This window comes from Pipistrellus hanaki, assembly GCF_964339955.1.
Source record: "Pipistrellus hanaki genome assembly, chromosome: 16".
Classification (NCBI taxonomy): Eukaryota; Metazoa; Chordata; class Mammalia; order Chiroptera; family Vespertilionidae; genus Pipistrellus; species Pipistrellus hanaki.
In genome coordinates this window covers 24386791-24412943 of record NC_140518.1, presented here as the reverse complement: position 1 = coordinate 24412943, position 26153 = coordinate 24386791, and the positions used below count along the sequence as shown (strand labels likewise).

At 44.5% G+C, this 26153-nt stretch overlaps 1 protein-coding gene across 1 annotated transcript in view; it reads left to right on the top strand.

Annotated features, from left to right (window-relative positions):
• The window catches only part of ANKFN1 (ankyrin repeat and fibronectin type III domain containing 1), a 387619-nt gene that overhangs the window by 27901 nt on the left and 333565 nt on the right, over window positions 1–26153 (top strand). Inside the window, exon 2 of the mRNA XM_084862549.1 lies at window positions 19431–19702. Coding sequence (XP_084718675.1) covers window positions 19431–19702 — 272 coding nt within the window. The remainder of the gene's footprint in view (window positions 1–19430; window positions 19703–26153) is intronic.

Sequence of the window (26153 nt, the reverse complement as noted above, 5' to 3'; positions counted from 1 at the left end):
TGTATATCAGTCAGGAGAGGTCAGATTACATCATAGTAAAAATGATCCAAAATTTCAATTGCTTAACACAACAGAGATTTATTTTTAACTCCGGCAAAGTTTCTAGTGGGGCTGGACAACTCTCTAGGCCAACTGTTCTTCCCCCAGTAGCTAAGCAATCCAGTTAGAAGGATCTTCTGACCACCTTCTACCTGTATCATCGGGGCACTCAGAACCTCAGTAGACCTGAAACAGAAGAACTGTCTATAACAGGGCTTGGTAAACTCAAAGGACCAGATGGTAAATGTTTTTTGTTTGTTTGTTTGCTTGCTTGTTTTATTTTTTAAATATATATATTATTATTGATTTCAGAGAGGAAAGGAGAGGGAGAGAAAGAGAGATACATCAATGATGAGAGAGAATCATTGATTGGCTGCCTCCTGCACAACCCCTACTGGGGATGGAGCCCACAACTGGGGCAAGGAATTGAACAGTGACCTCCTGGTTCATAGGTTGATGCTCTGTAGGTGCATTACTGGGCGGCTTCCCTGCTTTATCCATCATAACTACAGAGGTCATGCTGGCCAGGTCAGGGAGTAAATGTTTTTGACATTGCAAGCTGGGAGATCTCTGTGGCACCTCCTCAGGCCTGCTGAGGGAGCATGAAGAGAGTCTTAGATCACATGTAAACAAATGAGTCAGGCTGGGCTCCAATAAAATGTCATTTACGGAAACAAGCAGTGGGGTGGATCTGACCTGCAGGCTGTTGGTTCTCCATTCCTCACCTAGAGTCTCTCACTGGCCATGACATGCCTTTGCCTGCATGTGACACATGTTTTATTTGCTAACATGAGTCACATGACCCAGCCTCGGGAGCCAGAAAAGGATGATTTCCCTGTGTTTTCAGGAGAGAAAGGGGAAACCATTTACAAGTGGTACTGACTTCTGCACATGTTCTGTGCCGATTTAGAAATCTCTCCTGAATGGGGCCATTAAAAAGAGGAATTAAAGTCAGCTGTCTGAGATTTGAATATTGCATGTGAAGTCACCTGGTAGTCCTTCATGACCCAGGGCAAATACATTTAACTTCTTGGGAGCATCAGTATCTCCATCTGTCACATGAAGATGCTAAGCTCTGGCTGGCTGGAACTGTTGGAGGATCAAATGAGATAGCGCAGGAGAAAGGGACTTGGACACTACGAACCAAGGACTCACGCTGTGTTTATTTGCTGTTGCCCAGGGTTTCTTGGGAGCCAGTTTCAGGCTGTTCTTCTATTTAAAACTGACACCCACCCACAGAGGCCTGGGCATTGTCACACTCTGAGTTCCAGCCTCAGTGTCTGAAACTGGAGCCTGGGCCAGGACTTGGGCTGAGCCTCCCTAGCTGACGCCTGGAATTCTCCTTTTTATTCTCTAGGCTCCAGCCCATAAGATGGCCCAGAGTGGGCCCAGCTGGAGCCTGGCAGTGGAACGCCTCGCTGAGTTAAATAAGAAAGAGAAAAGTACCTTTCTTTATTAAAAAAAAAATTGCTTTTATGAGTTATGTACATTTTGTCATCCCTGCCTTTTTCCTCCTGGTATCCAGGAGCGCCTCATTAGCACTTAAACAATTCTAAGCCACTTCAGTGCCTGTGCATTTGTCCATCCAGCACTATGGGCTGTAACTGCACCATTCCAGGCCTCTGGGGTGGCTGGGGAGCCATGGGGGTTTGGGGGTGGGGGAGGTGGTGAGAGCTAGGAGAGATGAGAAAAGCTTCAGAGAGGCATGTGAAGGAAGGGAACTAATGCTTAGTGAGCATTTTCTCAGTCCCAGAAGGACTCCACACATATCGGATTTTAGCCCCACAATAATACTGAATTGCTGGTTCTTTTACCTTCACTCACACAAACACAAAGGAAACCCTGAGGGTTTAGGTAACACACCTAAGATCACACAGCAAGGAGGCTGCAGAGCCCAGATCTGAAGCCTGGTCTCACTTCTACGCTACCAGGCTGTATCCTCCACAGAGCAGCCCCGTCCTGATGGGTTTCAATGACTCCTCCTCCCTTCAGTGCTGTTCACCCAATCCTCTCTCCCACCGGGAAAGGCAGGTAACAGCCAAGGTAACTCATTACTAGGCGACTTCCCTTCAGAGGTCATTTCATTCCTGCCTCTCCCTTCTCCCTTCATGGGCATTTAAGGCTGAGTTTGCTGATCAAAGGGTTATCTTTTGTCAATAAACCACCAAAAAATAAGCAACATCTTAGCGGAGAGAAAAATCAGTAAGAAGATAAGGCTATAGGATCTGATAACAACAACAAGAAGAGAGATTTACTATTAATATCAGCCGGTCAGTTTTCCATATATGAACTTAATGTAATCCTGACAACAATCTCATGGAGTAAACACTATCACCTATAATTTATAAAACTGAGACACCTAGATCTGATGCTGCAACTTGCCCAGAGTTGCACAGTTAGTAAATAACAAAACTGGGACTTGAACCTAGAAAGAATGACTCCAAAGCCCAGTCTCTTAACTATTCTGCTGGTCCTTTCAGCCACCTGGGAGGTTTTGTTTGTGATTTTGTTTTTGTTTGAATGCCAGTGGCCAGCCTTTACCTCAAGCTGTTCTGATGCAATTTATGAGATAGAACTGAGGCATGTATTTTTCACCATTAATGAAAAGTCTTATTAGCAACTGGTGGGCAGCGTCCAGGGATGCTAAATGTCAAGTGATGCTTGAGACAGTATTGTCCAAGGAAGACTTGTTTTCTGGCCCAGGTTATCAATATCATCCCACTGGCATTAGGGGAATATGTGTGTGCATATTTCTAAATTCCGCTGAGTGTCAAGGGAGACAGACTGTGTTCTCTCGTGGGTGAATGGATTATTCTATTGGGTCGGCAGCTAAGTAATTGCGGGTTTCACACATATATGCTTCAGTTGAATTTTTAGGTTTGCAGACGTAGTACAAATGTAAAACACATTTTGTTATTTGATAGTTAGTTATTCAGCTGTTAATCAGTAAAAAAAGTTTTTTGATCTGTTTTATAGTTTTCGTTTGGCGTTCGTTGAAAAATGGAAAATCAAAAGGAACATTTTCGTCATATTTTGCTTTTTTATTTCCGCAAAGGGAAAACGCATCGCAAGCTCATAAAAAGTTATGTGCTGTTTATGGTGACGAAGCCTTAAAAGAACGGCAGTGTCAAAATTGGTTTGCCAAATTTCGTTCTGGTGATTTTTCACTCAAAGATGAAAAACGCTCTGTTCGTCCAGTTGAAGTTGATGACGCCCTAATCAAAGCAATAATCAATTCAGACTGTCACAGTACAACACGTGAGATTGCAGAGAAGCTTCATGTATCACATACATGCATTGAAAATCACTTAAAACAACTTGGCTATGTTCAAAAACTCGATACATGGGTTCCTCACGAACTGAAAGAATCACAGTTAACGCAACGCATTAGCAGCTGCGATTTGCTAAAAAAACGTAATGAAAATGATCCATTTTTAAAACGACTGATAACTGGCGATGAAAAATGGGTTGCTTACAACAATATCAAGTGGAAAAGATCGTGGAGCAGGCCAGGTGAACCAACTCAAACAACATCAAAAGCTGATATTCATCAAAAGAAGGTTTTGTTATCAGTTTGGTGGGATTACAAAGGAATTGTCTACTTTGAACTCTTACCACCCAACCAAACGATCAATTCTGATGTCTACATTGAACAACTAACGAAATTAAACAATGCAGTCGAAGAAAAGCGGCCCGAATTGACAAATCGAAAAGGTGTTGTATTCCATCATGACAATGCAAGGCCACACACATCTTTGGTCACTCGGCAAAAATTAATGGAGCTTGGTTGGGATGTTTTGCCACATCCACCATATAGTCCTGACCTTGCACCATCTGATTACTTTTTGTTTCGATCTTTACAAAACTCCTTGAATGGTAAAAATTTCAATAATGATGATGATGTCAAATCGTACCTGATTCAGTTTTTTGCTAATAAAAACCAGAAGTTTTTTGAACGTGGGATTATGATGCTGCCTGAAATATGGCAAAAGGTCATTGATCAAAATGGGCAATACATTACAGAATAAAGTTATTTAGTTCCATGAAAAAAATGTCTTTGATTTTCTTTAAAAAATCCGCAATTACTTAGTTGCCGACCCAATACTTAAAACTTTGCAACCAGTAAGCAGTGATGAAGACCCAGGCCAGTCTCCACACCGGCCTCTTTCAGATCCAGTGCCTCCATGGCCGAGAAAGTGTATCACCAGCCTGGCCCCATGGCTCCTCATTGACAAGACGGGGTTTTAAAAATTGGCAAAGGGTTCTTCTAAGGATGAAATGAAACATCATAGGCAAATCACAGGATGCAAAGGCACTTGGGACATAACAAATACTTATAAACAAAATGCGTGCTTATGACGAAATGAATGCCATTTTCCTCTTTGGGTTGATTAGAGAAGAATCTATGCTACCTTATTTAAAGCATAATAAAGTAACATAAATAATAATTACTGCCCGAATGGTGTGGCTCAATGGTTGAGCATCAATTTATGAACTAGGAGGTCACGGTTCAATTCCCAGTCAGGACATATGCCTGGGTTGTGGGCTGGATCCTCAGTGTGGGGCATGTAGAAGGCAGCCAATCAATGATTATCATCATTGATGTTTCTATCTCTCTCTCTCTCCCTTCCTCTCTGAAATTATACACACACACACACACACACACACACACACACACACACACAGATGGGTGAATTTGAAACATTTCACAAGAAAGAGAGGCCTTGAATGAGCCAAATGATCAAGGAACTGGGAAAGTTATTAACTACTCAGCTCCTCATACCAAACCACTTCCCCTTTCCGAGCATTCCTGCAACAACCCAGGACTCAGTGGCAGCAGCCAGATCAGGACTCTCCATCCTGCCTTGTTCAGAAAGCTCCCAGCATTAGCAAACATTGGCAGACCACTCCTAGTGAACATGAGAGCTAGTTTCGCTGAATTTTGAAAGTTAAAATACACTTTCAAAGCCACTCTGAAAAGGCTGCAAAACGTATGGTTCCAAAGATATAATATTCTAGAAGAGGCAAACCATGGAGAAAATATCAAAATCAGTGGTTGCCAGGGCTTGGGGCTGAAGGAGGGAGCAATGAATAGTGGAGCCCAGGAGATTTTAGAGTAGCGAGATTGTTCTGTATGCTACTGTAAATAGCAGATGTATTTCATTAAACATTTGTCAAAACTCATAGCATGTACAGCACAAAGAGTGAACCCTTATGTGAACTTTAGTGCATAGTAATTATTATTATTGGCTCATCACTTGTAACAAATGCTAAACCACACAAAAGCAAACAAAAATAGTTTAGTACAAGGCATGGTGGGTAAGAACACAAGAAACAGAGAGCTACATGAACTGGAGGCTAATATGGCAATCATACTTGGAAATGCTGACATCATGTGCCTCCAGACTCTGAACAGAACATGTTTTCTCTATATTAAAAAATGGGATAAATATGGAATTACTAGAATAGCAGGTGCATAAGCTACTATTGGTTCTGCAAATACTCAAGAGAGAGACATGTCCACTTTCCTTCCCATGGAGGAAAATAAGCAACTGTAGGATTCTAGGTCAGAAGAAATGAGGCATCCATTTTATTGATTTGTTGTATTAATCAAATTTTTTTCTGCAAATTTTCAAAACCAGGGGCACACACTGCAAAGTCAAAAGCAGAAGCTCCTGGTCCTTAAATCATAAACCACATCTCTTTCACTTTCCATGTGTGTCTCTCTTTCTCCTCTGTCATTAAAGGACCTTAAAGGGCTAATTGATCAGGTACCATCTGAAAGCAATGTAGAAATGTGTGTGTATGTGTGTGTGTGTGTGTGTGTGTGTGTGTGTATGTGTGTGTGTAAAGAGTGGGGGGAGGCAAGGTGGAGGTAGAAATGGATCCTCCCATTAAGAAGAACCTGATCTGAACTACATTGACAGCTGGTAAAGGAAGTGAGTATAGAACAATGGCCTAAAGAATTATCCTGAAACCTTACCCGAGGCCACTCATTTCACCAGGGACTATCACAAAGCACACTCATGTTGCAAGCCTTACCTCGAGGTCTGCGACAGAAGAGAGCTTGTGGGGGCCACACGATGATGACACTTGATAACTGGTCAGAAAGGGAGAGCCAGGTGTTAACAAAACTCAGCAGTCTCTAAATGCAGCTCAGGGCAAATGGCTCTTCCCACCGACCCAGACAGAAAGAAAATGTCAATGAGAAAGGCTAAGGAAATAAGTTATGATATAGTAGAAAAAGGATAGTATCGAAGTCAAATGACCTGGGCTCTACCACCAGCTCGATCACTTACTACTTAGGTGGCCTTGGGCTGCTTGGGAAATCTGGTGCAGCCTAAATTTCAGTACATGGTAGTGGTAATATTTACCTTATAGAGTTGTTGTAAGTACTTAAAGCAATAGCCTTACATCACAATGCCTAGCACACAGCCAGTACTCAGCGAAGGGGCCATTATCATTGTAGTTTGCATTTAAGAAACACACTAACCTCCCAAGAGCAGTGTTGCAACAGGGTTCCACAGAGGGCATTCTTCAAAGGGAGAAGGAGATCCACATGACTGCTCCCCTCTCCTCCTCTCAAAGCACACTGTTGATTGGGCGTGGTCCTGCACACCGAAAGGTTGCTGTTTGGGATTGATTCCCAGTCAGGGCACATACCAGGGTTGTGGGCTTGGTCCCCAGGATGGGGTGTGCAGGAAACAACCGATGGATGTTTCACTCTCATTGATACTTTCTCTCCCTCTCTCTCTCTCTCTCTCTCTCTCTCTCTCTCTCTCTCTCTCTCTCTCTCTCAATCAACTAAAAATATATTTTTAAAAGCAGCACCACATACCCACGGTGGTCAATGGCTCCCCTGGTTGCAGTGGAAAGGCAATGTCACCGTCCTCTTCTCCAGTAACCTCCATCATCATCACCAGACAGCAGCAGTAATAACGGCACCTCCTCTGTTTAGCACTCCCTTAGATGTTATCGCAGGCTTTCTGACCCTCTAATTTCCCTGCCTCCCTAAAGTGTGACACTGTGTGGTGGACATCGCTGCAGTGGGTGATTCAGCTCTTCTCTGGGACAGGAAATGCATTTCCCCAGGGAAACAAAGGCTGGAATTGCCATTCATCTTAACGATGTGTTTACTACTTGGGGCCACGCTCCTCAGTTCGGCCACGTAAGAGCTGGCCTGGAAAGCAAATCACCCTCTAGTTTCTGTAATGGTGGAGCATGATATAAAGTCCAGTGAACTGATTTGCAAGGAGATGTTGGAACACACTGTATAGGTCAGGGTCTCTGCCTTCCGAATCAATTACCGTATTACACCTGGGACAAAGGCAGCATAAATCACCAGGATTCCCCAATCTCCTCTTTCGTGTCCTGGGGGGCTGCCAGCTGGCTAGGAGTGACTTGGAGCCATCGGCTCTTCTTTTCTCCAGCACTCCCTCCTTGGCTGGTTCCAAATGCTATGTCTAGTTTTTATGACTATATGCTTTTCTAAATCAATGTAACTAGACCACTTAATAGGACACAGGGGAGTTATTGTCATAGCATCTGCCAGCATATTCATATGATGGCAGCTGTGGATGCACCTACAAGAAGAAAGGAGCAATCCAAGGAGGTGGCGTTGTGACATGAGTTCTATTTCCCATCTCTTTCTCTGAGCTATTTTTTTTTTCTATTGCCCTTATATTTCTGGAGTCCCGGATTCCTTGCTCTAGTACCTCCGTATTCTTCAATTTCTCAAACCCATCTATAATAATGTAAGTGTAATATGCTAATTAGACCGGATAGCTGAACAAACTTCCAGACATCCTTCCGGACAACCTTCTGGACAAAGCCAGGGCTGCTAGGGCTGAGTCCCTTGCCTGAATTTCGTGCATCAGGCCTCTAGTATAAAATGAAGAAGGAATGACACAGGTGGGGGCTCTAGGTATCAAGATCTAATAGTATTTTATCCTCACAACAATCTTGTGAATTAGGTATTATTATTATTATTATTATTATTATTATTATTATTATTATACCAACTCTTCAGATAAAAAAACACTTAAAACCAGAGAGACTCAGGAACTTGACCAGGGTCGGCCAGCTGGCATGTGACACATTCCAAACCTGAATCCAGATTTATTCAACTCCAAAGTTCATTATGTCTAATCAATAAGTTACAATTATCTAGCACTTTATCATCTTTAAAGTGCATTGTTTTGAAATCATGGGATTATTTGAACTCCCTTCCTGTAAGCTGAGGTAGCAGGAGAGGGCATGGAGACTTAGGTTGGTAAAGACTCTGCCTAGAACCCCAGGAGGATAGTACAAGGAATATGGATTTTGGAGTCAGGCAGACCTGGGTCTGGGACTGCGCTTGACTTTGTATGTAGCTGAGGAAAATTCACTTATGTTCTTAGGGTCCTCACCTATAAAGTGCAACTAATTATACCACCCTCAGAGGAGGTTTCCTATGAAATGAACAACTAGGGGCAATTGAACAAAATGTCTAAAAGTATGCACTGTTGAGTCAGACCACCTATATTAAGTAACTCTGGGACTAATAGTATCTAATTTGGGGACATTGGGGGTTTAAATGATACAGCTCATGTAGAACAATTAGTAAAGAGCACGTGCTCAGTCAGTATTAGCTGTTATTATTAGTATATATAAAGCAGCTAACAATGTGCCTAACGCAGAATAGACACAGAGCTAATCCTCCCAGCAAGCACTGCATGCTCCCAGCTCTGGAATGTGCGAGCCAGGAAAAACGCTTCCTCTAGTTCCATGGAGACCTCCCTGCCCTTGTGACATCCACCTGCTCAGACGCAGGCCTTTGGGAGCCAGGTATATGAAGGCAAGAGGTGCCATTTTCAAATTTAATAAACCTTCAGCCACTCACAGGGGCATGGCTCATTCCCACTGGCAGGTTATAGACAGCCTTTCCTCCATTATCTGGGGCTAATTTTAATCCAAGGGCTGCTTTGCTCAGTTTGCTCTCCACAACCCTCGGCCTCCTCCTGAGCCCCAGGGGGGATCTGCTCAGAGAGTGTAAGCCCATATCAATATCATCCTGAACAAAACATAATTAGAAAACTAAATCAGCAGCAGCACGAGGAGTGGAATGCTTTCCAGAGCTCTATGCAGAGTGAGGGGGGTGATGGGATTTATGGTCATTTTCACTTACTTTAGATTATTTACATCACGCTTCCTTTTATCAATATAGAGGATCAAGAAGACTGGGCATCTATTTTGATTCCAGTGTAGGGTTTGTCAAAGTGGGACTGGTGGGCCCAAGTCCGTCCACTTGGGACCAGTGGGCCAATTTGGGGAAGTCAAGCTTCGTCAGAACACAGCCACACTCACTCATTTACATATTGTCTGGGACTGCTTTTAAGCTACAATGGCAGAGTTGAGTAATAGCAATGGAGACCAACTAGCACCTTAAGCCTAAAGTATCTCTTTATCAAAACAGTTTGCCAACCCTTGTTCCGGATTTTTCAAGAGCCAGGTAGACTCCAGAAGAGCCCAAGAAGGGTCCTCTTCGGCCTACCACTGATGACCGGTACTGACCTCCAAGTCTGACATGTGGCTAGGGCTGCTCAAGAATGGATGCTCAAGTTTGTGAATGAGCCTGGCAGATGGTGAACACACCTGGGAGATCAGGGCTGCCCGTGGCCTTTCTGGATAGCCCTGTGCTCATTGCTCCCGGTGGGCAGCAGCCCAGGGAAGACCTGCTGGGTTCCCTGTGCCTAGGAAGTTGCCTCAGAGCTGATCTAATCTTTGTGGTGGGAAAACTGCTTTGTGACTGGGCAATCTCCCTGCTGACAATGGCTAGAGTTCCATAACTCACAGCCCCGTAGGTCAGAGTTTAAAAATGCACTTGGAAATTCACTTTATATCAATTATAGATAGCAGAGATGGAGGTTGGTTGACAATTATTAACATTCCTAAGAATTCCCAGGGATATCTGCTAATAATGCAGATTCCTGACTTTTCCTAAAAGTCCCAACTGAATAACTTGGGGTGAGGTCCAGGAAGCACTATTGTATTTTTAAAACAAATAATTACTAGTGATATTTTTGTTGTTTGCTGCTGTTGTTTTTATTAGTGACCCAGGTATAACACTTTAAGGAACAGAGCTTGATCATTTTGGGGTTGCAGATTACATAGAATCTTATAAAAGTTATGGAAACTTCAATCAAGGGGGGAAAGATAATGTATGTGTACACACATCCAATGTTTCCTACAACTTTAGAGGGTTCTGGTCTGTCTAATTGTTAAGAATCCCAAGTTAAGATCCTAAAATAATGAATGAGAGAGAAAGTGTATGAAAGAATTTGAGGATGGCACTCCTGATAGCCTTCACTCACCCTTTCCCCTTCTTGTAAGCTTGCATGAAGAGTCGTTCCTCCTCTGTAATGTAGAGGGGTGATGCTTGCCCAGATGACCTAATGGGGTGGTGAAGGTCACATGAGTTCACATGTAGGAAAGCAAATTGCAAACTCTAAAGAGCTATGCACACACTGGGGATCATGATAATGAAATAGCCACAGGACTGCCTCCAGTTTTCCTTTGTGTCATAGTTACCTGAAGAATTTTACTTTGTAAAATAACTGAATGCTGAAAATCTCCATTTCAGAGCCCTTCCAGACCCCCACACTCAGTGCACCCCAAATCCACCATGAAATTGGTTCCTCTCCCTCCTCATTTCCTGGTTTCCATGGTGATTGGATGACGTTTTGCAATATTGTATACCCCCTTTCCCTCTCTGTATTTTTCTCTTCTTTCTGCTCTTCCTCAACCCCCCACCCATTCATAGTCAGTTCTTTCCACAAGGAAGAAAAGGAGAACTTGGGTTCTTCTGCTATGGGAGAGGGGAGGGTATTTAAATGGGGTCCCTGAGGGTGGACATTGGAGGGTACATCTGAAGAGAGCAAAGGAATGAGTCACAGATATAGGCAGAGCAGAGTGCTCTAAGCAGAGGAGAGAGCCAAAGGTGGGAGCCTGCTTCAAGTTTTTAGGAATGGAACAGAGTCAGTGTGGCTGGGTGAAGTAGGAAAGAGTATATCCCACAGGGTACAGGTGGTGTTTGATGGTCCAAGGTTGGGTGAGAGGGCTAGGGGAGTCGATGTGGATGGAGAAGCTAGAACTGGAGCACCCCAGTGTAAAAGGTTGGGCAGAAACTGGGAAAGAGTGGCCTGTGTGGTGATAGGAGAATCAACACACAGTGAAGTCCTTAAAAAAAAAAGGAAATGGTTCAAGAAGGAAAAGGTCATTCAGCAAGGTCAACTGTTATTGGCCTGTCAGACGAGGACTGAGAATTAACTCGAGATATCAACAGTATGGTATGTTGAACTCTGTGAATCCTGAAATATTCTCTGGGAAAAATAAAAAAAATCATTTGCCCCAGGGAGCTGAAGGGACATTTTTCGATTGAGACTCAGGGTTGCTCAAAAGTGAAGCGAACTTGATGGATGCCCAGTTGCTGAGCAGGGTGTCTGCCCTTTTCTCACCTCCAATGAAGTGATTTTTCATCAGAGGAGAAACCTGTCACACCTTTGAGCTGCCAAGCCATAAATCTTTTCACCAACTTGCTAATAGTTTTTCTTGCCACCTTTCCTGGTATCCGAAGTAATTGTTATGAAATATGGGCTTGTGCTGTCTCTGCCAGCTGGAGCCCCTCTGTCCTCTGCAGGTCCTGGGGGAGCAGAGGCTCTGTGTTTGTCAGTGGATGTTCGATAGGAGCACAGCGGATGCTGTTACCATGAATGTAACATCCTGATGAAACCGGAGGCGCCAGCCACAACCTGAAATCTGAGAGTCAGTAGCCCTTCCTGTCCAAAATGCATCCTCAATGGCCTCTGGTTTGTTGAATATATTCTCTCTCTTGGGGAGACAGAAGGAAAAAGTCCCCTATTTAATCACGTCAACGAAAACAGTCTTTTATTCATGCTTTTAATTATTCCATGGACATGCATTGAGTATCTTAAGTTGTCCAGGAGAGTATGAGGTTAAAAGTTGGATGACCATGAGTAATCTGACATGTACATCTTATGGAAGTCATACTTAACAGAAATTACCTGAAAGGGTATATTTTTCTGGGAAAAATATTGGAAGAGATCAGTCTGGGGCTGTTCAGTAAGTGCGACTTTCAGTCTCCTTAGTTCCTTATGAGGAATGCTCTCACAGCCCTGCCGGCGTGGCTGAGTGGTTGAGCATCAATCTATGAACCAGAAGGTCACAGTATGATTCCCAGTCAGGGTACATGCATTCGGGTGCAGGCTTGATCCCCAGTGGGGCGTACAGAAGGCAGCTGATCAATTATTCTCTCTCATCATTGGTGTTTCTATCTCTCTCTTCCTCTCCATTTCTCTCTAAAATTAATAAAAACATTAAAAACAAACAAGAATGCTCTCACATCAAAGGCAGTGGGATTTTTGTCTACCCATCATGAGTTCTTGATAGATCCTAAAAAGTCCAGGTTATGATTACCAAGTCTCTTAAACCCAGTGAATCCTGAAACTTCAACAAAATCCCCTATTGGTGACAAAAATTACCTCTTTAAGCCTCATTTCTATGATATACCATATTTTTTGTGTGTGTATGAGACACCCCCATGTATAAGACACCCCCCATTTATCCAACCCCAAATTAATATTTTAAACAATTTGCTGGTTTTCCTCTTAAGACTTTTTTTTTTTTTTTTTTTTTTTGCATCTTAAGGAGTTGTTCTTCCTGTTTTCTTCACTGTCTGATCATACACTCAATGAGAGGAGATCCAAATTGTCTCTCTGCAGTTCTATTTCCATGCTTTTTTTTTGCATAGCTAATTACATTCAGTTTGAATTTTGCAGAGTAAGGCAATCACTTACTGGTATTTATCTTTTTATTTTTTGACATCTTTATGGGCTCAGAATGCTCTGGTCCCTATTGCATCTGCACACTCTCCACCTCCACCTCCAATGATGGCATCAGCTGACATCAGTAACAATAAGGCTTGTGTTTGAAGGAAGCCTGTTTGACAAGGTATGGGCAACTATGCATCTGTGCAGATCCCTCCTTGGCTAACTTATGTGTATAAGACGCACCTCAGATTTTCAGTCTAACGATTTTAGAAAAATATAGTGTCTTATACATGGAAAAGTATGATATACCTGGGTTCAGGGTTCAATGTCTTGGAATGCATCTAAGTGCCATCTAGCTACATTGGACTTATCCTATATAATAAAAGCCTAATATGTTAAGTGTCCAGTTGACCAGTTGGCCATACAACCAATCAAAGTGTAATATGCTAATGTATGCTAAGGCTGCTCAACTGCTCACTATGACATGCACTGACCATCAGGGGGCAGACGGGAGACAGTCAACCAGTCAACCACTATGACGTACACTGACCACAAGGGGGCAGATACTCCAACCTGTAGGTATGTTAGCTTGCTGCTGGGGTCCAGTCAATCAGGACTGAGTGAGACAGGCTGGACATGCCCTGGAGCTTTCCCACAGTCCCTCCCTAACTGGCCAACCTCCATTTCCCTCCCCGGCCCGATCATGCACCAGTGGGGTTCCTCAACCTGTCCTGCACCCTCTCGCACTCTAGGAACCCTTGGGGTGTGTTAGAGAGCTGGTTTCAGCCTGATCTTGCAGGCCAGGCTGAGGGACCCCACTGGTGCATGAATTTGTGCACCGGGCCTCTAGTGTTCTATAAGAACAACTTGGTGTCATAGATACAGAGTTGCCCTGAACCTCTGCAATGATGAACAGTCAGTGAACATGTGCAGTGGGTTATCTACAGGTCTCAGTTGTAGGCCAGTGCAAGGCTCGTCAAAGCACTTGTGAGAGCCACATACTGTTCTAAACACTGGGCATATAAAGTTGAAGTCAGATCCCTAACTCTTACCTGTAAGAGACTCAAATGGAAAAGGGTTTGCCAATATCCAGTGACATTATGGAAAGAAGTATCCTGGACAATTAATCCCTAGTCTTATCTCATAAATCCACTGGCAAAGCACATGTCTTAGTCTTATCTGCCAGTGTCCCAGTAACTGAAAATTGGCCTGCCAAGATTTGATAGGATAGCTTTAATATTGCTTGAGCAATGATGATTCCTGCAATGTAGTTCAAGCATAACAATTTAATTCCAATTTTCTTAGTTTAATATGGAGAGTGCATATAATCAATGAACCCAACACTAAATTACTTTAAGGATTTCTGAGCAAGTGCAGATGCCTGAACTAATCCGTGAGAATTGATCAAGCTATTTCCCCATGCCAGGCATTGTGCTAAGAGCTTTATGTGGATTATGTCAGTTAATTCACAAACCACTGAAGTAAGCACCATTATTATCTTCCATTTTACAGATGAAGAAAGTGAGTCTGAGCCAGGACTCCAGTCCAGGAAGTCTGGTACCAGTCTCCTCCATCCTCATGATAAAACATTTCCTCATGCAAGGTTGACTCAGCCCATGACATCTCTGCTCGATGAACGTTAACACATAGGATGTGTTATTCAGCAGAATGGTGAGGGTCAGCAGGTGGCAGGACACAAGGGTGACATTAGCAAAGACATGGAAGGATAATTTCCAGATCTCACTTCCTTTGCCTTCTTTTGTATACAATGCTATTGAACAGACTCTGACACTCAAACATCTCTTTTTCCATCCTTGTGATGAATAAAGACCTTTTAAATTGTTAGAGAAGAGCAAGAGAAGTGAGATATAAAGTCATTATTTCTACCCCAAAATCTCAATTGATAAAACATGGGCAAATTCTGAGAGCTTTCTCACCTTAGCAGGTGATGTGTTCTCCAACTGGACTATCCATTTCATTCCTTTCTACCTTCCTCCTGGACAACTTTTTTTTCTTCCAAGATTTAGCTCAAAGGTCATTTCCTTCAAAAGGTTACCCCTAAATCCCAGACTTAATCAAGTGACCCTTCTCTGTTTTCCCCACCGTCAGAGCATCATAACTATCTTTGGGTTTTCTATACTAACAATTATGGATCTTTATGAACAACTTTAATACAAAGACTGTTTTACTCTTCTTTGTATACTCAGACATATGACAGAGTGGCAGATGTATAATAAGTACTCTATAAGAAAATTAATGAGTGAATTAATGAATGAATGAATGAATGAATGAATACATCCTGGCATGGGCCAGCTGGATTTGGTCTGCTTATAACCAGAGCCTACCTTCTTAAACTAAATTATCCATCACTGGGTTGCCGTATGGAGCATGTTCACCCTCACAACTGGAGACAGAGCACATGGTCTAACAAAAATTTAATCCTGGAAGAGAGAAAAGAGATCAGCTCATCCAACCTCTTCTTTATGGAGATAGAGAACACAGGCTAAGTGGATTGAAGAGCTTTCCCCAAAGTCACCTCCATGGTCAAGGGCAGAACTGAGAATGGGACTTAGACTTCTGATTCCTAAGCCAGAGACCTCTGCCACCTGATCAGCGTCCCCCATAGGGAAGGGTCTCTTCATGTACTGCCCCTGAGGATAGCCTGTCTTCCTGATGGAGATATTTGTCTACATTAAGAAATAGCTGAAACCGGTTTGGCTCAGTGGTAGAGTGTCGGTCTGCGGACTGATAAGTCCCGGGTTCGATTCCGGTCAAGGGCATGTACCTTGGGTGCAGGCACATTTCCAGTAGTGGGTGTGCAAGAGGTAGCTGGTCGATGTTTCTCTCTCATCAACGTTTCTAGCTCTCTATCTCTCTCCCTTCCTCTCTGTAAAAAATCAATAAAATATATTTAAAAAAAAAGAAATCTTCCAAGTGACAAATGAAAGTTACAAATGAAAAGCGAATTCATGTTCCCACATATTGTTGAAAACTATTCACAGAGTCTCTTGTCCCCCAACCACCACTTCTAAAATATGTTTCAAAAATTCAATTGCTTCAGGGCATTGTTTATTTTTCTTTTATCAAATAATTCAATGCACAAAAGAAACTTAGAAAGTGTTAGAGATTGCTTCTTATTTTAAAAATGAACAGTCAAGGACATCTGCCATAAAGAAAATTTTCATTTCGGCCAGAACATTGATTTCAATAAATCTGTTCAAAGAAATAAAGTGGCTATTCTTCCCACTTGGGAAAGAATGTTGGTAAAAGACACTTGAAGCTCAAAAAAAATATTTTGTTTATAGAAATGTTAGCAAACAATAACAGAGACATAGATGGATGCCATTGAAATGTAGCATTAGACCCAATAGTCACTAGACATTAAGACATTGCTTCAGTAGACAGTCTATAACAGTTTGCATAACATTTTGACAGGCATTGCTGGTGCAGTGGGAAGAATGAGAGCTATGGAAGCAGGAATTTTTGCTTAAGTTCAACTCTGTGAGGTATTAACTCTGTGACCGTTGACAAAAGATTTAATCCCTTCAGTTCTATCCCTCAATTAGAGAAATAGTTAATGAGCACATGCTAAGTGCAGGCTCTCCTTTAGGCTGTGGGCAGCTGTGAAAGAAAGTTTTAGAAGTATACCCTCCTCAAGCTTACATTCTCATAGGGACAGACTTCGGGAGACAAACAACATGATAAAAAAAAGGAAATATATAATATGTTACTTGGTGGTTAATACAATGGAGAAAAACACAGGTGGGAGAAAGGGAGTGTAGGGAAGAGAGTGACTTTAAATAGGATGATCAGGAAAGGTGTCACTGAGAAAGTGGCATTAGAAAGAGGGCTGAAGGAGTGAAGAAGTAAGTCAGGTAGGTATATGAGGATAGAGTTCTCCAGGTACAGACTATGGTAAGGTCAAAGGCCCTGGAGTGGGTCCCATGCTGTGTTCAAAGAGCAGCAAGAGGGCTGCATGTCTTGGGCATTAGGAGTAAGGGGGAGAGTAATGGGAGATGAGCTCAAAGAGGTATAAGAAGAGAGGAGGCAGAGTGCTAGACCTTGTAGGACCTTGGAGTCCAAAAAGGACACTGCCTTCTTTTCTAAAGGAGGGAGGAAGCTTTGGAGAGTTTTGAGCAGAGGAGTGGTATTGTCTGGCTCTCGGTTTTCAAAGATCGCACTCTATTGACATTTAACTGGGCGGGAAAGGGCAAAAGGGAACAGTTAATGAGGCTACTGAAATGAACCATGAAGAGATCACGGAGTCTTGGACTAGGTAAGTAACCATGAAGAAAGTGAGAGATGGCCCTAGCAGGTTTGGCTCAGTGGATAGAGTGTCAACCGGCAGACTAAAAGGTCCCGGGTTCTATTTTAGTCAAGGGCAGATACCTGGATTGTAGGCTTGATCCTCAATAGGGGATGTGCAGGAGGCAGCCGATAGATGATTATGTCTCTTCATTGACATTTCTATCTCTCTCTCCCTCTCCCTTCCTTGCTGAAATCAATTAAAAAAAATTTTTTTTTAAAGTGAGAGGTGGTCAGATTCTGGGTATAGTTGAAAGTAATGCCATCAGGAAGTACGGACAGAAATCAGGTTGAGAATTGAATGAGACAAGATGCATAAAATGTTAGTGTCATCTGGTACAATTAATGAGCTCAAACTGAAAACAATTCCTTTATGTCCTTTCTTCTTGGTGACTAGTATATTAAATGCTAACAGTCAGCCCTAAAAAGTTTGGCTCAGTGGATAAAAATGCATCAGCCTGCAGACTCAGGGGTCCCAGGTTCGATTCCAGTCAAGGGCATGTACCTTGGTTGCAGGAACATACCCAGTAGGAAGTGTGCAAGAGGCAGTTGGTCGATGCTTCTCTCTCATCGATGTTTCTAACTCTCTATCCCTCTCCCTTTCTCTCTATAAAAAAAATCAATAAAATATATATTTTTTAAAATGCTAACAGTCATTGAGTATTAACAAAGCAGCGGACACTGTACCCATTCCTCAGTACATGGTCTTTCTATGTTTCTGGGATCTTTCTGAGTATGTCTAAGCTCTTAGAGGCAAGCTGTTTGGGACTTTATTGACCATTTTGTTATTTATTGGCCTCCCCCATATGATCTTCATATTTCAAAGGTCATCAGTCCGGTGGCAGGAGACTCTATCAGTAACTTCTCTGGCCCAGGCTTTCCACATTTGTTTCTTCATCTGATTCACGTGGAGGGCAGTGGCATGTGCTCTGAGCATACATCCTAAACACATACATCCCTTCTCACTCCTTGGCAGGGCAGGGTGGATCATGGGAGACAGGGCTACACCCTTTGCCAACCCCGGGTCTTCTTTATGTTGGCTCCCCTGGAACGACCTCCGTGTGATAGGAACCCCCCCCCCCCGCCCCCCAACAGCAACAAGCACTTGTTCAAGCTTTCTTCTGCTGCTTTGGGGAGAATGGGAAATGGGAGATGTGCCAGTAATGAGCAGTCCCTAGACACCAGTGACGTCCGTGGGGAAGAGAGAAGCTAGGACTCGAGTGGTCACAGTCTGGATTTTCTCGTTTCTCAGACACACCCTCTTTTACTCTTTGAAGAGAATACAGATTTCTCCACTGAGGGTCCCCTGGTCAAAATCTTTCAGTCCTGAGCCATCGCAGCTCTCCTAAAGGAAGAGTGTGCATGAGAGTAGATCTCTGTTCTATTCTCACAAGACTGTTTCTAAGGGAGAGTCTTCTTGCTGAGTGACTTTGATGAACCGGCGGCTCTATTTCCTGTATCTGAGAAATGGACATTCCTGCATTCTGGCATGACTGAGACCTGAAAATTCTGGCTTACCTAGATATGTCATATCATAATCTGTTTTTGCTGAGTGACAGGGGCCATTGGAATGATCCTGATATTGTCTAGTACAATCACAAGGTTCTTCATGAAGAGATGAAAAGTCCCCAAAGTGAGCAGCTACTACTCCAGGGTGAAGGGACCTTTCTTTCTCTTACGGACACCCATTGTATTCATGAGTTCTTTATACCAGCTTGTCTCACTTACTTTTTGCAGCTCTGCTGTAGGGTAAGTGTTATTATCCCTAATGGGCAGATAAAGAAAGAGACCAGAGAGGTTAAGGACTTTGCCCAAACCACACAGCCAATAGGTGGAGCTCACATTTGAACCTAAGTTCACTTCCCTGGATATCAGCTGTGGCCTGACTGACAGTTGGAACTTTCCACCTCCAAATGCTATTGTTCCCCCCCCCACCCCCACCCCCGACCTCCTATTGATAAAGGTTCAATAACGTGGACCATGGCTGGGAGCGGCAGGATCCTGCTGTGATCTCGCACTTGGGAATGCCCACATGGCTTCACCTGGAGCCATTGGGGAAGCCGTTAGGTTCAGAGCTAATGCCTCTTCCACCTGGCCGGGCTCGCAGTGCCAGGGGAGGACAGACGACCCACGGCTGTGCACGGTATCGTTGCGAGCGAACGTGCCACCTCGGAGTCTTGGGTTGCCATCCCCTGGAGTGTGTGTTCATGTGATCAGTTGATCAGTTGTCAGTTTCAGGTCTGTTGTTTCTCTCCGCAGAAGCCCAGCCTGTGGGAGAGGACAGCCCCAAAGCCCTGCCTGCGCCCGGGGAGCTATCGAACTCGGATAATGACATAAACAAGGCGGCATTCATCTGGGGAATCTCAGACAAAGCAGCCCGGAGGAAAACCATCTCTGTCGATGAAGGCTTGTTTCACTTGCCACAGGAAAAGCAGCAGCCGCCGCCGCAGCAGCCGCAGCAGCTGCCTCCTCGGAGATCGGAGCCCGTGCACAGGCTGGGAAGAGGTAAAGGAAGGCTGAAGCTGCCACATGTGAGTAGCAACGGATGCTTTCTCTGCCGCTGGGGAAGGAGTGCTGGGGAGGGGGCTCGCGGGGAGGTGGGCGTGCGTGTGTGTGTGTGGGTTGGGGCTCTGTGGCTGGAGTGGGAGGGATGCCTCACAAGTGCCTTCGGGATCTGCCCCCCTCTTCCCAAAGAGGTGCAGGCGTGTGCCCACAGGCACTCGCGCGTTCCCCGCTGATGGTAATAGACGTGAGCAGCAGGTGGGCAATATTTCTTTTCTTCTTCTTCATCTATGAGAGTGGGCTGTGAGGCAGAAAGACACCTCAGCCCGAGAGAGCTGTCCAGGGTGAACAGACTCCCCCGGAGGGTTTCTTTCCCAACTTTTCTTTTGTGGATGCGTCGCTCTCCATGCCTTTGCCAGCTCACCTGCCGCTCTTCCACATCCCGCATTCACATCCCGCTAGCCACAGAGGGGCAAGGGGGGCTTTGGCATCTCTGGTTCTCAGCTCGAGTTGTCTGTAGTGAGCAGCACCAAACCCAAGGCAGCTTAACCTCTCAGGTACAGGAGCCCGGTAAGCACAGCCCAGGCTCTCGTGCATCTTCTCAGCCCGGGGCAGAGAAGCAGGTGTCTCAGGGATGCCAGGGCTGATGCCATCTTGAACTTTGGGGAATATTTTCAATGTTTTGATTTGGTGGGGGTTTTTTTGTGTGTGTTTTTCTTTTCTTTTTTTTCTTTTTCTTTTTTTTTTTTTTTAAGCAAGCCTGGGATTTTCTGGGAACCCCTTGGATAGACTGAAGCTGAGAAAGGACAGGAGAGGATTTGTTTTGCTTGAAAGCTCCGGTGCAGCCAGCCCTCGGTTGCCTCGGCATTGCAAGCCGGCTGGTATCTCTGGGCTTTTGTTACTGACGCTCTACAGTGTGCAGAGCGCCAGCCCACCTGGCCCTGAACTTGCTTGCTTTCTGGTTATCAGAAGACTTGGTTGTTTTGCTTTCCCTACCCTCGCTTCTCTCTTTAGAAGCTTTGCTATGGCTGAGCGCTTGGTGCTGAACATTTCAATGCTCGAATGTCTGCAGTGAATGCATACACGTTCCCTTCCGGGGGGAGCGGGGGAGAGCCGGGGAGCCGGGGGGTGGGGGGGCACTTGGCTTTGAGCAGACTTTGAGCAGCCGTGTGCGACTAGTGGGGGGGTATCTGAGACACTTCATGCTGGGATTTGGTTAGGAGGAGAGCCGTCAGCAGGTGCTGGGATGCAGCACTGAAGGCTATTATCCTGGAGGGTCAGAGCCCTAGCTCCCAAGTTGCTATGGCGAGGGGGAGGGGGGCGGGGGAGGGTGTGCATGAAATGTGAACCCTGCATCCAGGGAATCTTCTCACTGAGGCCCTGCCTTCCAACCTTCCTGGTGCCCTGGCCCTGCAGGGTAGACAGGTGAGGCTGCTCAGCCTGGAGAGGAGTGGCTAGGGGCCTCAAGTAGCCAACCCCGTGGCAAGGGCTCAATCCTGGGGGCATCACACTGAGTGGAAATCCTCCATTGCCTTTTGTGACACAGTTGGCACCACAGTCTAGAGATAGTCCCGAACTCTGCTTCTTGCCCCAGTATTATTCCAGAAATACTTCCTCATCTTCCAGTCCTGCCTTCACATGGATGGTTAACTGTGTGGCTGGATTAAATGGATTGATCCCTTCAATGGCTATGCTGTAATCTGTTTAGGGATTGTTAGCTATTTCAGAGGGCACAATACCCTCTGCTTCTAGTTGTTCCATAATTGTAATGCCACTGTGAATATGTCTGTGCATGGGGCAGTTTTACTTCCCTTTCTTAAAAAAAAAAAATCAGAGGGGGAATGAATTTTTAACATTGACATTAGAGAGGCTAAAAAATATGAACATTGTTGTGGCTTTTCCGTCCTATTAACAAACTGTTTTCTGAGACATATTTCCAGTGTCCAAAACTATCAGTAACATGGTAGATAAACATCCAGTTATTTTGGTATTATTTTTTAAAATATATTTTATTGATTTTTTACAGAGAGGAAGGGAGAGAGATAGAAACATCTATGAAAGAGAAACATCGACTAGCTGCCTCTTGCACACCTCCTACCGGAGATGTGCCTGCAACCAATGTACATGCCCCTGACCGGAATCGAACCTGGAACCCTTCAGTCCACAGACCGACGCTCTACCACTGAGCCAAACCGGCTTCAGCTATTTTGGTATTATTTTTATCTAGAGCCTTATACACATTAGATTATCTCCCTTCCCTTCCCTCCCCGCTCTAAATTAAGAGTTATAAAAAGGTACTAGTCCCTTTTTAAAGCTGGCCTTTGAGTCCAATGAAGCCAGGCAGTGTTAGTCTCCCTGGGGCAATTCTGCAACTTCTAGGGCTTGCTTTCTGCATCAGTGCCTCACACAAGCTCAGCAGCCTCCCCATTGCATCTCTGTATGTGCTAGGGAAGGGGTGGGGTGGCGCAAAGCTCTCTGTCCTGTGCCAGGGCTTCCCAGAGGATGGGGAAGGCCATGGAAGAGGAAACCAGCCCAGCATGGACTCCAAGCCCTTCCGCCCCTGAGGGAGCCTGCATCCAGGCGAACTCTCTCCCAGGCAGCTTCGAGGCTGAGGCCTGGCAGGCAGGGGGTGGTGGGGAGGCTGCTCCTTGGGAAGGTGAGGATCAACCGAGTTGTAGGGAGGAAAATGGAAATGTGTGCACTCCTCCCAACAGCATGGGCTTTAATGACAGGGGCAGCCAGGGCCGAACGCCAGCTCTTATCAGACAAGAGCCGTAAAAGCGCCTTTTAGCCTCCCTACCTCCTATAAGGACAATTTTACCAACAATTTACTTCTTCTTTTATACCCTCTTCTCCGCTATCTGGCCAATTTGGAGATTAAGCGGTGCTATTCCGACCTCCTGTGTGGCTCGCCATAAATTGCTGCAGTGCTAATCTCTTTTTTATTCCATAATCACTTGTGCAAAAGCCAGAGGGGTGCCGTGCAGAAGCCCAGCATGCCCTAGCCCACCCAGACCTACGCCCGTGGCAAGTGACAGTACTTGGGGAGCGGGATTTTCCTGCCCATGTGAGAGCAGGTCTGAGAAATGTAGGTTCTTTAGGGGCGCTAGGACTCATTCAGCCTGCGAGCTGAACAGAAGTTCTGCTTCTGGCCGAAACCGGTTTGGCTCAGTGGATAGAGCGTCGGCCTGCAGACTGGAGGGTCCCAGGTTCGATTCCAGTCAAGGGCATGTACCTTGGTTGCAGGCACATCCCCAGTGGGGGGTGTGCAAGAGGCAGCTGGTCAATGTTTCTCATCGACATTTTTAACTCTCTATCCCTCTCAATTTCTCTCTGTATTAAATCAATAAAATATATTTAAAAAAAAAAAAAGAAGAAGAAGTTCTGCTTCTGAAACTGGTGGGCCAGTGTCTCCTGGTGGGGCCGTGGTCTGAGAAGGAAAGGTGGCCTTGCTGTTTCCGGGGTTGGACAGACGAGTGTGCTCACTATCAGCCAGTAACTTAAGCCTTTGTCTGTGGAGAAAACAAGAAGCTTTAGATTGTAGCAATGAGTTGAAGCAAGATTTTAGTAAGGACTTCTCATATGATAACAACCCCCAATCTTGACTGTATTATTAATTTTTAAAATACTCAAAGGAGGATTTTTCCCCCCATTGCTTTTTATAGAGAGTGAAAGGAAGGTAGAGGGAGAGGAAGAGAGAGAAAGAGAGAGAGAGAGAGAGAGGGAGAGAGAGAGAGAGAGACGTTGATGTGTGAAAGACACATCAGTTGGTTGCCTCCTGCATATACCCCAACCAAGGCTGGGGAACCCACAAGTTGCCCTTGATGGGAAATCAAATCCTGGACCCTTTGGTCTGTGTGCCAACACTGTAACCACTGAGAAAACTGGCCAGGATTATTGCGTTAAAGTCTAGCTTTTTATTTACTGTATTATTGCGTTAAAGTCTAGCTTTTCCCCAAGATTATCCTCTGGGAGAGCAAGTAGAGTTTCTGCTTTATTTATTGCACATCCGCATAAATAACAGCTTCTGCTTCCCAAAGGTTTGCCAGGTAGGCACCAGGATGTTTTAAGTCTTCCATCTACACGAGTGCATCGAATCCTCACAACAACTTTATGCAGTGTTGAGTATTATTATTCTCATTTCACAGATTTGAAAATTGAGACATGAGGAGGTAATGCTGCAGGGTAGACGGAGCCTTGTGATGGGGGCCAGGGGACACGGAGGTGAAGGCATTGAGAAAAGAGTCTCATGCCACTTGAAAGTGTCAGGATGACAATTTGAGCCCAAGCAGTTTAACTCTGAGTTAGTGTTCTTAATCATGGCGCTATGAACTCATTTATCATTGGCTTGGGAATGATTGAAAGTCTAAACCAACGTTCAAACACTGCTGAACAGCTAGAATGCACCAGAGTAATGATGATAATGACGATGATGATGATGATGATGATGATGATTTTTATAACAAAATGACTAATTATTCACCTTGCACCAATCACTTTTGATTGAAACTCTGTGTGTGCATTTTGAGTTATTTCTCACAACAGCCTTATAAGAGGCCGCCATCCTTATCTCTACTTTACCAGGAAAAAACTTGGGCTCTGCGATGTTATACACCCATCCGAGGTCACAGAGTGAGGGAATCTGACTGATGTCCATTATATGTGGCCACACCTCACTGATGTACCAACAAGTGAGCTCTGGATGGAGGGCCAAGCAGTCACAGCAAGGGATTTCCCCAGGAAAGTGGGGTGGGCTCCATGGTTTCTTCTGGTCTCTTGTAGCATAGGGTTCTGGAGTGGCTTTTAGAATCCCCCTCCTCGGATGCTGCACAGAAAAGTTAGGTCTCAGTCATGCCTGGTCCTGCCTCAAAGGCAGGAGGTCATGAAGAAAATACTGCCATGGGGCCAGTCATTGGTGCACTTGTAAGGAAAAGACAATATTCCCAGCTGAGCCCCCTCCTGGTTTAGTGTCCTGGTCCTGCACCATTCAACATGGTGGCCATTAGCCACATGTGGCTGCTGAGCACTAGTTCAGCCCGGCCGCCATGACTCAATGGTTGAGCTTCGACCCATGAACCAGGAGGTCACTGTTCAATTTCTGGTTGGAGCACATGCAGGCGTTAAAGGCTCTATCCCCAATAGGGGGCGTGCAGGAGACAGCTGATCAATGATTCTGTCTCATCATTGATGTTTCTATCTTTCCCGCCCTCTCCCTTCCTCTCTGAAATATATATATTTAAAAAGAAATGTAACTAGTTTAAACCAAGGTGTGCCATAGTGTATACACCAGATCTCAACAGCTTAGTATTTAAAAAATGTAGACTATCTCAATAAATTTCTATTAATTGACCCTTTGAAATGATAATGCTTAAAATATAGTATATTTCTAAAATTAATTGTACCTATTTCTTTTTAATTTTAAAAAATTGTGGTAATATAAACATAACATGGAACTTTCCATCTTAGCCAGTTGTAAGTGTGCAGTTCAGTAGTGTTAAGTGCATTCACATTATTTTGCAACCAATCACTAAAATTCTTCTTATCTTACAAAATGTACTCTATACCATGAAACAGTTCCCCACCCGTTCTTTCCTTCACTCTCTGGCGAGCACCCTTCTGTAAGTGGAATCATACAGCATGTGTCTTTCATGACTGGCTTATTTCACTAAGCACAATACCCTCAAGGTTCATCCACGTTGTAGCACGTGTCAGAATTTCCTTCCTTTATACCTGGATAGTATTCCATTGTGTGTATGTACCACATTGTCCATCCACCCATCAAGGGACATGTGGGTTGCTTGCACCTCTTTTTACTTCTTTAGTGTGGTTTCCACAACATTTAAAATTGCCCATGAGCCTGCGTCTCTGGTTTATGCGACATTTCTACTGTGCAGCACTGCTCTGAACCTTTCTCTCTTCCTCGATGCCTCTTCCTTCTCACCCCCATCGTCAGGCCTCTGCTACTCTTCCCCAGCCCCCCCCTTCCCCTTTCCCTGAGACCTGAGCTAAGAATCTTCATTCTGACTTAGCTCTCCTTTTATGAGGTTGTGAAAGACTGTCACGTTCAGTAAAATTTTCTGTAAGCGAATGAAACTGTGATATATCAAAAGAGCAATCTTCCCTTTTCCCATAATATAATGCATTAGTTGAAGAAAAAGCCTTTGAAGTGATTTGATGTTTTTAAAAGTCAACAGCTTTTCTCAGCTCCCAGTCTGAGAGTGAATTTTATTAACCAGCAAGCAAGAAGGAGTACCAAACCAATAAAGCATACATTCAGAGCACAGGTCCACACCAGCCTCAGATCCCTGAAGTACAGGTTTGGTGGAAAGACCTGGGTATCTGGAAGCTCAAGGCAATGGAACATTGTCAGTGTCTTTTGAATTTCTCATCCCTCAGAGGACAACATGCAAAAGCCTTAGCATGGAACCCACCGCCTTTCAACATCCCAATCTCCTTTCCCGCCACCACCCCAGGCCTCTC